The sequence below is a fragment of the Blennius ocellaris genome (assembly GCF_963422515.1).
Source record: "Blennius ocellaris genome assembly, chromosome: 20".
Classification (NCBI taxonomy): domain Eukaryota; kingdom Metazoa; phylum Chordata; class Actinopteri; order Blenniiformes; family Blenniidae; genus Blennius; species Blennius ocellaris.
Window position 1 is genome coordinate 21,689,922 of NC_137669.1, and position 14,131 is coordinate 21,704,052.

The following is a 14,131-nucleotide window of genomic DNA, read 5'->3' on the forward strand; positions in this document are numbered from 1 at the left end:
GACTTGTGAAATGATTGTTAAAGGTCCATGGTCAGGATTTCTTGGTGCCCATTTCCCACAAACCTCTCCAAGTGAATACTCAAGATTGTGGTTGAACCAACTTGCTAACTTCTTTTTTTCCACGATATTGCACGACCTGATCAGCAGCTGGCGGCGACGGCGGCTCAGCCTCCGTGAACGCGACCGTTGTTATTATGAGTACTGTGAGAATTCCACCCACCTCTGATAACTGTGGCGATACACAGCCATCCAATTAGCTTGGGTTGTGTGTTTGACCGCAGAAATGGAGACCGACGAACCCGGAGCTCACGAGGACGAGGTTCAAGTCGACACGACTTGACGTATCTGAGATTATCTCAGTGTGAGTCTTGGAAAGCAGAGAGGTCACCGTGTTTTGAAACCCGAATCCTGCCAATTTCTTTTATAAATCCTCACAAGGAAAACATCTAAATGAGATCTATCTTATTCCTGAGGGGGCCTCAGGCCATTACCATATGGAGAAACGACTGGATCTAAAATCTTGGCCGTCCACACGAGGAAAGATATTGAATAAAGATGTAATGGCCCGTTACAAGATAAACATATAACTCTTTTCTTCCATTTGGGAGGCTTTGAACGTGCATACTAAACATTTTTTTTTTTTCCTCGTAAACCTCAACTTGTGTCAACGCATATATATACGACGCAACTACTGTGAAAGTTTGTGTCATAGGTGACTTTTGGGAAAGTTTCTGGTTTGTGCCAAAAGTCCATAAGGATGTATTGCGATGGAGCCGGTGGTGTACACACACACACACACACACACACACACACACACACACACACACACACACACACACACACACACACACACACACACACACACACACACACACACACACACACACACACACACACACACACACACACACACACACACACACACACACACACACTGATAGGAAAGTGGGACATTTCCACCCCATAAAATTCCACCAAGTCTGCAGAGAAATAAATCAAACACTTAATAGATCCTGAATGTCTCTTGGACAATTTTAAGAGTGCAGTGAGATTTTTGACATTACAACATGACCACAGAGATTAGTTCTTGACGATTTAATTCATATTGTACGACAGCTTGGTTATGGTAAACAAAGCATTGGATTCCTAATAATGTGTAGCGGGTTATTGTGATTCTCTCCTGCATGACTGCCAGATGCACTGGTATGCAGACGACACTGTGTTATACCTGCTGCTTCTGCCCAAAGAGAAATCCTGACCTTCGAGCTCATTATTCCTTCAGTCCCCGCTGCTGAGATTCGATTTCACTGTATCATCTCTTATTTCTTAAATCATTCAATAGAGGCTCAGTCGCCTTCCCTGCAGTGAGTAAAGCCAACTTTCCATTTCTCTCAAAAAGACCCTAAGAAATTCAACAACGTCTCTTGTTACATAACTGTCCAAATGAAGCATTTTCATCTTTTCCTGACTTTTATTTACATTTGTTCACTCCAGATGTGTTTTCTGTGATTGTCCTTTGAGTGTTGTTGTCGTTTATTTCTCTTCCGCTGCGACCGACAAATTTCACAAGGCCATATCAAAGAAGCGTTCGTTGGAAAACTATTCGCGGGTCATAAAATCATGTTTTATTATATCATTTTCTCTTCTGCAACTTGTGCAGCCACATTAGGTATAATGATAGCAGTTTTTTTTTTCTTCTCCAGCTGTTTATAAAGGCTGTAACCTCGACAATTTTGGTCTCTGCAGTAACAATGACAGAAAAAACAAAACAAAAGCAGCCTGTTTCTCAACATCATGAGCTTGAGGTTCAGAGAGAGCTCCAGAGGTTTGGTCAGTTCAGATTACTTGAACTCTGCAGATGAAGCAAACTGCAAAAATGTAGTTATCTTTAGAAACTCTTTAAGTGTTTGTTTTTACAAGATTAAAGAATGCTAACCACTACACAGCTGTGCAGCCCTCGATGTTTGATATACATCATAAATATACCAAATTCCTTCCATTTATTTCTACAGATTTTTTGAAAAGCTATAAAGGATGAATTTTACTAAAAGTATATTCCCGTATTTCCTTGAATAGAACCCCTCACCTGTTGAAAATCTGTCATGGAGAGTAAAACGGTTTTTAGATTTCTTCACCACGGTAAAAGCTTTGCTTTCTCCTTGACAAGTTTCTAACTCGTTCTGAGCCTTTTCTGCTTCTGTGTCTTTTGATGTATAAGCTTTAAAAAAAAATTGTTTAAATTCTGCGGTGTAGCTAATCTTTGGGCGACATTTTTATTGTTTATATATTTTTATATGTACATCTACTGACTATATGTACATCTAATGTATATCTACATTTTGATATACAATTAGCTTTTTATTACAAGTAGCATGGCCATAAAACAGTTAAAAAAATATGACTTATAGTCTGGAGAATACAGTAATTTGCAATATGAACTTTAGCACAGACAAGAAAACAACCACAAAAGAGCTTTACTCACAACATAGGCCTTGTTTACATCACAAGTGAAGACGTATTGTTATTCCATTTTCAATTCAGGCAAATAGAATCCCGTTTGCATGGTATTGTCCTAAAAACAATGCAGTGACCACGTTGGGCCACTAGTGGGTGCTTCTGCTTGTCTTTAGCAAGGTTTCAAGTTCAGAATCATCGTTTTTGTGTTTTTATTTAACCAAAGTTTTGCGTTTCACAACAAAAACACTGAAAATTATTGAGTTTTCACGTAGGGCCACTAGTGGGTGCTGTTGGTCGTTTTTTTGGGAATGAAACCACACACACATGCAGGCAATGAACATTTTGATATAAACCTCAACGATGGGAGAACACGGACATTCGCAATTTCACCGTGAATAAACACTTGCTTTTTCATTTGAAAATGTTTTGTAAATGGCGCCATAGATTCTATCACACATACCAGTACAAATACACACTTTCACCTTCAACCGCAGGTTTTAAAACCGCTGAGAAGTAGTAAATATTTTCGAGGCGTGTCCACCCGTTCTCCTCCTTGGCAGCTGCAAAGCCTCTTACACTTTTTTTTACTGAGCAGCCAAATGGAACTTGGACGGTCAGTGAATCGCAGCCTTGTAATTCATAATATTGATATCATCTGATGGCTGTTAATGGACTGCTTTGAGAGTTTTATTGTGACGGGCAAAGCCAACAAGCATTACATGAGTGAGTGAAGGATAACATCAGCCCCAGCGTTGTTAAGAGTTGCCGGTAATAAATGGGAGTTTGTGTACAAGATTTCATCTCCGAAGGATTAGGAGTCCATATTTCACCGAGGGATAATTGCACACCTCCCTCCCTCTCGGTGTGTTGAGTTATTTCCGTTTCGCTGCAGAAGAAACCAAGAGGTTGGCAGCGAGACAAACATTTCCTGGCGGGTGACGCTCGCTTATTGTTTATGAAAAATGGGGCTTACATGGGTATTTTTTTCCAAGCGGTGGATGTCTGTTTGGTGTCTGCGTTCGCTTTTTATCCCGTGTGTATGTTTTCTAAGAGAGTGTGAGGTACAAATGTTTTGGCTCGCGGTGACGCAGATCCTACAGAACCGCCACCCCCCCCTGCTATCTCTTCAAAACCGTGAATGCGACACGGACGATTTGTCACGATCAGTTTGACATTTTAAAAACGAGTACGCTGCCAAAGCAGAGACGACCACAGCACTCCGGTTGCTTTGAGGGTCTGCATGTCTGGGTTGTTTTGGCCAATATCTCAAGAGGAGCAAACCACAGCAATTTTTCGAACAAAATCTATTTTTAGAGCTCGGTATCCCATCCTGGCTCTTCGGGAACACCAATCAGTACGAGACGGAACGCCGAGAGTCCTGAGTTTTTACCCTTTCAAGACACTGAGGTCAATTATATAGCGAATTAAAATGATGCAACCGTGTAGGAACAAGCTGATGTGACACAAATGAATTTCCATAGGATAAATACAATAAACAAGAGGATCCATTTCAAATCTCAATGCAAAGTCATTTTCAGAGCCGACTCCGGCTGTCAGCATTCTGCAACTCCGGGTATCGTCCCAAAAGATACGAAACAAATGAGAAGCAGAATGTAAAGTCATATGATATTCCAGGATGGGATCGAGTTCACGGCATTAGAACTAAAATGTGAAAGGGGGAAAAAGAGTTTGAGAAGTTGTGAACATCATCGAGACGTTTCGCCAAAACCTTCCTCTTCGCCATGTGTCAGCGCTTAAAAGAACAAAGGTAAGACGAGCTCTCGCACCGTGGTCACACTAAACCCCGACTCGGCGTTCAATTCAAAACAAAAAGAGACGACGCCGTCTCTTCCGGATTACTGAAAGCGTTTCTCCAGGCCCTCGGAGAACGCTCTCCAGGTACGAGCTCTTCCCGAGACGGGAACCTCGTAAAGTGAAACTCCTGTCATCAACCAGAGGAAAATTAGATGTGGCAAAAGGCCTGCGGTGGAGAAACACATGAGACCTTCGTTTCTGGGGGAAGAACCGAGGCAAAGGCTTTCAGGCCACAGATTCCTCGCTGCGCATTTCGTCACTCTTGAAGTCGAGACGTTTCGCAACCGGGGGTGGGGGGGGGGGACCTCTGATCGGGCGGACATGTCAGACCCTTCCACGCCTCTGAAGCCAGCGACTGCTTGGAAGTCCGAGGAATTCCGCAGTAGTTTCCACATCTTGAGGGGGCCGAGCGTCTTGACAAAGTCCCAAGCCCGTTATCATTAACCCCCCCCCCCTAAAGAAAACAGGAACCTTTGCCCCACGACGCACACCAGGACCGAGCATCAATCAAAAGCGAGGGAGACGGAGGATCGCAACACGTTGGCTTTCGGGAAGGAATTTGCTGCGAGACAAACTTCACCACACACTTACATAACAGACGTGACAGAAGTGTCTGGAAAGGTTCCTACAATCACTGACAGACATTTCGTCTTTCCATTGAAGTGCTGTCGCGGCTTAAATACATGTATTTCTTAACCGTTTCTAAAATAAAGCCTGAAAGTCGACCACACGTTTGTCTCCACGAGAGACATTTTAACCACATTTCCCAGTCCCTCATTTCACGGCTATCTAACAGAACAGATACGAATCTGTGTTCAAACCACACAGGCTGAGAAAACCGGCTAAACTCGACAAACAGAATTGCCATCCTGGAATTTCTGACACCAGACCACAGATTCTAATCTGCACGACGACCGTCCGTCTTCTTCGTCCAGTTTCCAAAAATCCAATTATCAAGGGGGGGGGGGGGGGGGGGGGGTATCATATCAACAAATCAATCTACTGAACGAATTGTGGACTCCGTGCATATTGATGACCGAACAGCGTGTTCCAGTCATGAAATGTCCGATCGTTCCAAAAGAAAGAGCTGAATATTAAACTCTGAATATAAGATGATCCCACTTTTCCAGACTTTTTTATATTCAGACCGAGAAGCTTTGCAGTTGAAGTATTTTTTTTTTTTGTATTCTGGATAATAGAGATCGTAATTTAACTTTGTGTTAAAGCTTGAAAGATTATCTTAAAATGTCCCAGTTTAGTACATCCAGTTGATTTTCCACTCCGACTGAATGAATCTGATTGGACCTTCATGGCCGAACCTGCAAGATGTTATTATGATGGAGAACAGCGATAATATTGCGTCAATTACAGACACTTTCCCAGATGACGTTATAGTCTTTGTGTTTTATATCTCCTCTAAAGTTGAATAGGCAGTGTCAGTATGAAGAGCTCCATACAAAACACAATTCCTGGGTTTGTCAGCTGCAATCAGCGGGAGCGGAGCCGAACACGTACCTGTAGTTCTGCTTCTCGCTGCCGATCTGGAAGCGGTCGTAGAGCGAGAAGGCCTGGTGTCCGTCCCAGTCGGTCAGCTCCACCCGGAGGGCGTACTGCCGCTGGCTGGTCAGCTGGTAGACGTGCTCGTTCCCCAGCCAGTGTTCGGCCGAAACACTCCCGAAGCCCTGGAGCAGAGAAATACCTCAGAAACTCTGAAGATCTCAAGCTGTCACCCCCCCCCCATCGAACCCGACGACCGGAGAACCGGAACATGTTCTCTTTGTTTCGCTCGTCAGAACAGTTTGGTCCAATGGCAAGTTAAAATACAATTTTCTTACAATTACACGAATTACATTAAGTGAAATTTGGTTTTATGAGCTCCAAGGTCTCAAATTATGCAGGAATTCTTATGAACACAAAAACATCTGTCGCTTTTAACTTTTGTCATTTAAATGAAACCCTTTGTCTTCTTTGATCCTGAAAGAAAAAGGTATTTAAAGCATTAATATCCTGAAAATCACTGAATGTTTAGTCGTTTGGAGAAGGTATGAAGTTAAAACGTAAGTCGTTTTCAGTAAAGTACTGAAAACGACGTAGTTTTCATGTTGGACCACTTGAGAGCAACACGTTATAAACCAGATGCAGGGTTTGGATTTTTGCGTCTGTAGAGTTTTTGCATATATATAGTTCATGCATATGTTCCTGCAGGTTTTTTAAGCTTCATTCTCCTGGTGAATAAACTCGCCTATCGATGGAAGTAAATCGCTACCAGCTGCGGCCAACGCTCTTACACTGAAAGTCACGCATGTTCTAAGTCGTTATTCCTGAAAGGTTTGTGTCCGGCGAGCGTTCAGACGCTCCTTTAAACAACTTGAGGAGTTTGTATTTGATCAGGGAAGGAAAACTGCTTCTGACAGCGGACTATAGAGAGAGAGGGAGGGAGGGAGGGAGGGAGGGAGAGAGAGAGGGGGGGGGAGGGAGAGAGAGGAGAGGGGGGGTAAATATGGGGCATTCTTTGGGCTTGAGCCACGTCCTGCTGAGTGGGTGGAAGAGGAAGGAGCTCAGGTCCTTCGTAGTTCGTGTTCTGCTGATGTTCCATCGCAGGAACGTCGCCGCCCTGCTGGAGCCGCCGGTTATCGCGCTTCAACCCTATTGCCCATCCGCCTCCAGTGACAACGAGCATCGTTGTCGTGGAAACAGACACCCAAAAACCGATTTTTCACTTTAAAACGTCGTTTAAACGAGGGCTGAATCGTCTATTGATTTATTATTTACATTCTTCTTTTATTTAGTTTGGTGTTAGTCTGTGTCTTGGCTATCTTTACGAACAGCTAAACATTTTTTCAATGTTCTTTTTACAATTAGTGCAGTTTTAGTTTGTTAACTTCACCTCATTTGCTGTCAAACTATTGCAACACATTCGTGTTTCTGATTTTTGCCCGTTTTTCATTTTATTATTTTAAATATTTAAAATAAACATTTTTAATCAACTGATTAAAGGTCTTTGATAAAACAACATTTAAGTCACATTAGTGTTCAATAATTTGTGATAACCAGTTGTTATTGTACGTTTTTTGTTAATTGAGCCAGGATTTCATTTTAATACCATTTCTTCTGATTATTCTTGATTATTTTCATAGAATGTTTCACAATTTACCGTAAACTAACCACTGGAAATGTTTATTACATTTAGTTAACGATTGCCACATTTTTCATTACAAGCAGCTGTTATGACTCATTTCTTTAAAAAAAAAAAAAAAAGAAAGAAAATACGCATTACTTTAAACTATTTCACAAAGTGTTTATTTATTTAAAGTGACAATAACATGATATGAACCCGCTGAGTGATTTAAAAAAATTTTTTTGCAAAAATTAATTTCCCCCCCAAAAAAAAGGTTTTGGGAACACGGTTTAATATGTGCGCTTTCAGGACTCTGTCGCCCAAGGCGCCACTAAGAAACCGAGCCACAGCGTCATCTGAAAGATTTACATTTTCCCTAAAGTGCGTTTGAAAAAAAAAAAAAAAAAAAAAGTGACTACAAGTCCCCGAGGAGCGAGAAGGAGAAATTTAATAACACAATAAAAACTCTATCAATCATCCCTGGCTTTTCAAGGAGACTATCAATAATGCTGAGCTGTTTGTTTAGCAGTGTGTGTGTGTGTGTGTGTGTGTGTGTGTGTGTGTGTGTGTGTGTGTGTGTGTGTGTGTGTGTGTGTGTGTGTGTGTGTGTGTGTGTGTGTGTGTGTTTTAACGTCTCCCAAACGCGGATTTCCAACTTTACATTGAATTTTCTCCAAAGTATCTGTTCAAATGTGTAAAATCTGATTTCACGCTTTCTCATTAACACATACGCGTAACAAATTTTTATTTTGGAGTCGGAGCCAAACGGCACCGTGGGAGTTTGTGACGTCGTCGAATTCCTTTCCCCATTGACTTGGATGTGGAGTTAAAGAGACGACGGCGTGTTTTGAAGGGATCGCGTTGAACGGGCTGCTAGCGGCAGTCGACTTTCACGGCCGCAGCGATAATAAATCCAATTTAGCAACGTAAACACGGCCTCGATTTCTCCTCGACGACAGAAACACGAAGCACCTGGCGACGAGGCGGCCGAGGCCAAACAGCCGCGTTCGCTTTTGGGTTTAGGTAGTCGTTTCCTGTCGGGGAAGAGCAAGAATAACACCGAGAGTCTGGCCCCCCCCTCCTCCTCCTCCCCCCCCCCCCCCCCCAGGAGAAACAATACGAGGAGGGATGACATCTGGTGCTCCAAATACTTTCCCCTTTTGTTTTCAACGTGTTACACTGAAGCCAGAATGTACTCAGGATTTGTCATAATCCCACTGTGGAAGAATTTTTTTTTTTTTTTTTTTTGCAACAGGATGTTTTGTTCATCGCAGAGTTTCGTAATTGATGCTTAATGGATACGGATGAGTGGTCGCTTTCTGTTTCTGTGTGTGTGTTTTCACTCAATGTCACTCTGAAGAGCTCGAATCCTCGTCTTTTTTCCTCAATGGATATAAACTCTGCACAAACTTATATAAAAAAAAAAAAACAATAAAAAAAAAGAAAACAGGATTTTGTAGGATATTTCGCTTGATGGGAATAAATCTGCCTGTTTTCGTTCCCTCGTCAACAGCCACGGTGTTAATGTCGTCCAAAAAAAATGAACTTTTCTATGCTGATGACTCCTGCTTGGTCTGAAGAAACATAATTTATTCTTTAAAGAAACAGATGCAAAATGCTGGAAGAGCAGCTTTTCAGCAGGGCTTTTGGTCACAGTTCACAGTGAGTGTGGAGCGTGGGAACCTGATAATTTAACTTTTTATACTTATTGAAGTCATGGGAGCAAATCCCAACTCTGTCAGTGATTTTTTGGGCGTAAATGACTCTTTTTTTTTTTCTTTTTTTTTTTTTAAAAGGAATATATCCTAAAGACTGATGGAAAATTTAAATGCATGTGATCTGAAATAAGTTTGAAAATGACCTGAGCCCCGTGTTGTTCTGTGACCTGGTGGGCGGGCCGGGGTGTCTTTACGGGACAACTCCCTGCTTTTTATTGTTTCTCCAAAACCAACTACTAAACACATTTTGTTCTTGTCCAGATCAGGAGGTCAGAGCTTTTTGAAGACATCCAGTGAGAATTTAACATTAATGGGGCCACAAACGTCAACTGTTTCATGTCCTGAACTGATAAAATAACCTTTAAATTTAAGGTTTAATGGGTTTTTTCTGATGTGATGCAGAGAATACATGATGAAAATGACTTTACTTTCATAAAAAAACAAACCAATAATGACTGCAATCTCAACAAATCATCAATTTTAAAGAAACCTTCTCATGCAAAACACAGTGAAATGTGCTTCTGCTATCGCTGTTGCATTATGGGTGTTTCTACAAATCCACCCTGACTCTTCAGAAATGTGATTAAATAGAAAAATGTCCACAATGTGCTTGGTTTGGCCGGATCGCAGCCTGTCGCAGGCCGGTTTTGGACACGCAGACTTTATGTTTGACGTCCTTCAATTCAAACCGTTTTCTCGTAAAACATGGGTCCGTCTTACAAACTCCGACAGATTCCGTGAAATGCAAACAGTGTCTCACCATCTTGTACTCCTTCCACGTCCTCTGGAAGTCCACGCTGCCGTCTTCCCTGCGCTGGATGAAGGTCCATCCTCCCCCGGCCGTCTCCATGTTGCAGTACACCTACGCATCAGAGCAAAAAATAAATAAAAAACATGGAAACGGGGGAAGCGTGGGAAAAGAGACACATGTCCGAAGGTGTCGAGGCCCCCGATCGCACCCGAAGGTCTTTCCACGTATTCGGAGGAATGCGATTCAACCAGCGGGCTAATGAATTCAACATTGAACGTGAGTCTCAGCGGCATCGGCGAACAATGGAGGCTCATCGTTTTGCTTTCGGACACTCCTTTTCCCGGCTTTCACAAAATGAATCATCTCTGGGAATGCGGCTGCATCGGGCGGCTCTCCTCCGGCTTTAATCAGCGGCTCCTCGTTCCCTCGGCGACCCTCCGGAGACGTCGCTGGAATCAAAGCGCGCGGTGCGGCCCCGGACGCATACCAGCCGACACCTGGGTGTAATGTGGCCCTTAACCTTGGACCTCACGGCGTGTAAGCTGATAATGCAGCCGTGGCGCTCTATCTGCAGCATTGTTTTTGAGGTGGGGTGGGTTGGGGGGAGGGGGGGGGGGGGGGGGGGGTCTCTCACCTCGGGCCGGGCCCACGCAGCTGAACACACATGACCACGGTCTGGGTGTGATTAAAGACGCAGCCCTGACAGGACCCTCATCCCCGGGACCGCCTCATCACTCATACCATAATGCACAGGGAAGGCCTGCATACACACACACACACACACACACACACACACACACACACACACACACACACACACACACACACACACACACACATAAACACCGCCAACCTTGACACCACACTTTCAGCCTCAGCCAAGCATAAAGAGGCTTTTTAAGTGGAAATCATGCAGGAACCGCTCTCCCATGTCAGTGAGAGGACGGCTGCACAGAAGCTTTAATGCTGCTGGAAAACGTGTAAAAAAAAAAAAAAAAAAAAAAAGAAATCTCCTTTTGTGAAGTCCAGACAATGTGTACTAACTTGCTGTTGTTATTGATGCACACGATATAACTGTGCATATCCACACGTAAATGTTTGTGAACGTGCACTCGGTCTGATCGAATTAGAAAAACTTCTCCTCAACACATCTGCCTGAATACCGCTGGAGGTTATAAGCTCTCTGACTCCGTCTCCATGGAAACGGGGGAAACAATCCAACTCTTTCCCCACGACTGCCGTGTTCTCCCGGTGTTAACGTTTACAGCCGATTGTTCTCGTCTGCATGCGGCTGTGGTTTCGCCACAAAAACAAGCAACAGCGCCGACTAGTGGTCCTGCTCTCTCACTACACCGTCTTCAGCTTCTCTGTTAATCTCGACGCAAAGGTTTTTCCAAAAAAGTTGCCGTGTAAATGTGAAGCTTTTCTGAAACGGAAATACGAGAATGTTGCCGGTGTAGCGGTTGCTAGGATCCAGGCCTCTCACCCAGAGGACTATGGGGCTTTTGTGGGCTGTCCCAGTCGAGTTCAGTGAGTTACTAAATAAAAACGTGTTCCAAGATTCAGCTCTGCCTCGTCCTTCATCCTGCCACATTGGTGACCCCGTTATGGACATGTTCGAGGAAGCAGAAGACTGTGACGTTGATTCGTCCTCGTCTCCTCAGAGCCGCGCCGGACGGCGGTTTTCGCCGCGGCTCTGAGGCTTCCCGACTTCCGGCTTCGCGGTTTGTGCACGTCAAGGCGCTCTTCCGACTGCGAGGAATCACGTCGGGAACAGCCCACAAAAGCCCGCCCCTTTACCCATAGTTCTCTGGGTGAGAGGCCTGGATCCTAGCAACCGCCACACCAGATTAAATGCAATCTGATCAATCTATACGGGATTAGATTTTACTTTAATATTTGACCTTGCCCACCTTCCTGGTCTCCTGCGGGCCGATCTGGATGGTGTAGACGCCGTTCTTGTGGAAGCCGGCCTGGAACAGGTCGGCACAGTCCCGGAACTTGGCCTCGCCCTCCGCGACCTTCGTGCTGTTCGGAACAACTGCGGACACACGAAGAGGCGGAGGCGGTTACTGTATTACAAACGACAAATAAAAAAAAAAAACACACAAAAAAAAAAACGCGACACTGAAACCTTTTTTATCTCCCCGGCTCCCTCTCCCCGGGAAACAGTGTTGCTCACACCTCCGTCGATAAGGAGACGCACCGCCGTGTTTCAGCGTGACGTTTGGACACAGTTGGATTAGATTATCACAAGAGGAGGACTAAATCCAAAGTGGAACTAATTGTGAAATGAGTTCTTTGGATTTCTCGACGTGAAGGTTGTAACTTTATTCAGTGTCACTTTTTTTGTATTCTCTCCTTCTGCCAGATTAGAATCCCACAGGGAGGACAGTAAAGTGTTAAAAGTGTTAAAAGCGCCGTCACGTCACAGGCAAACCAATCAAAACACATGTAAATAATAAATCCGTCCATCATTAAAGGGAGCTCACAGCTCATAAACTGCCTCTCTTCATCCACGTCTGTGCCGTCTTATGCATCAAATAGTAAATCTATATGAGCCTCTGACTCTGGTTTCTACAAAGTTTCTCCCTGTTGGGGGGAGTTTTTACTTTCCACAGTCGCAAACACACCTGCTTGCTCATGTGGATGTGTTGGGCTTTTCTAGTTTCTCTATAAAAGCAAATTGGAATGACTGTAATGTATTTAAAAATGTCTTTCTTTTTTTTTAATAAAAAAAAAAAAAGTAAATCAATATGAGCGGAAAAAGAAACTTTTCTTTGTGTTCCAACTTTGGTTCAAAAAACCCCCCAAAAAACACTTATTCTGCCTCCACTGATTCTATTATGACTCACACGTATCAAGCCTCTGGCCTGAATCAATCCCAAAATGGACAGTCTGTTCAATACGCATCGATCAACATCATAGCTTTTTCATTTCTGAGTTTAAGCGCCGGTTAAACACTGAAGCTGACTTTCTCTAGAACCACACAACATTCTATCTAAACTGCTCAGCTCACGTCGCGGTCAGAGGTCAACCCAGAGGTTTGCGATGGAGGATTTATTATTTCCACCGGTCTACAGAACACTTCGTCATGACAGACGACAGACTGTCAAAACACGAGCCAGAAGAAGTCGGGATTCTTCCTGACAGGACGTCCAAACTCAGGTGGAGAAGAAAAAAGAAACCTCGTCCTTCGGAGAGACCGACCACCTTCTTCACGGCCGCCGGCACCGTCTTTCACCGAAGCTCGTTCTTGTCCCTGCTTTAAATTCAGTTCAACTCCCAGATTCAGTCCGGGACAAAAAATCAGTTTTGTTTTGATTGGAGGCAAATAAAAACACGGTCATCTTGAGGCACTTGGACGGAGGAAAAGCCAACAGTTTGCTCCCACCGGAGCAGAGGAGACGGTGAAAACAGGAGGATAAAACCGAACCAGACAGGTTCCTGCAGCCTCTACTGGGAGCAATATAACGTCCAGTGCTTCATTCAAGGACATTCGAGCAGTGAAATATAGAAGTAAGTCACAAAAAGGCGGCAGATTCAAAGACATGCAGCAGCAGCAGAGGATAGAAGATTGGCCGTGTCTCTCTTACAAAAATAAAAGGAAGAAGAAGAAGAGCGCCACTAACTCATTCTGCAAAGTGGCTTGTTGACTCGGGGATTTCACACTCTGAAGGGAGGCCTCCGACTCCGACGGAGCAGCTGCGTCCATTTCCATCTGCACATAATTATGGCGGCGCTATTTTGAAACCAAGCAAGGGGCTAAGGACAAAATACTACAAGCTATAAATTTCAAGTTCCTGTTATAACAAGTGGTTTGTATTTACCTTCCGAGCCCTTGTTATACTGATGGAAATTCCTTCCGATTTCTTTTTTTTTTTACCCCCCCCCCCCTTCCTCCTCCTCCTCCTCCTCCTCCTCCTCCTCCTCCTCCTCCTCCCCTCCCTGCTCGTCTCTCCCACCCTTTCTCCTCTCAGTTTTCACGCCGTTGTTTTTATTGTTGGGATTGTTGAGTCGAAGAAGATGTCCAGAGAAGTGAAGTGCCCCCCCACCGCCCCCCTCCACCCCCCCCACTCCCCCTCCACCCCCACCGCCCCCCTCCACCCCCCCCACTCCCCCTCCACACCCCCACTCCCCTCCACCCCCGGGCATTTTGACAAAGTATTGAGTGTCAGTGACAAGAATCTCCTGCTGTGCCGGGTTGGCCGGCCCGACCTTGGCTGTCCGGACTTTAATGCAACAAAGGGCTGCCCCCCCCGCCCCCCCTCC

At 44.3% G+C, this 14,131-nt stretch overlaps 1 protein-coding gene across 1 annotated transcript in view; it reads right to left on the reverse strand.

The window, feature by feature from the left end:
* angpt1 (angiopoietin 1) overlaps nucleotides 1-14,131 on the reverse strand; it is a 61,618-nt gene that overhangs the window by 13,692 nt on the left and 33,795 nt on the right. The window contains exons 5-7 of the mRNA XM_080515524.1: nucleotides 11,773-11,900; nucleotides 9,869-9,970; nucleotides 5,788-5,954 (exon numbers count right to left, since the gene is read on the reverse strand). Coding sequence (XP_080371650.1) covers nucleotides 5,788-5,954; nucleotides 9,869-9,970; nucleotides 11,773-11,900 — 397 coding nt within the window. The remainder of the gene's footprint in view (nucleotides 1-5,787; nucleotides 5,955-9,868; nucleotides 9,971-11,772; nucleotides 11,901-14,131) is intronic.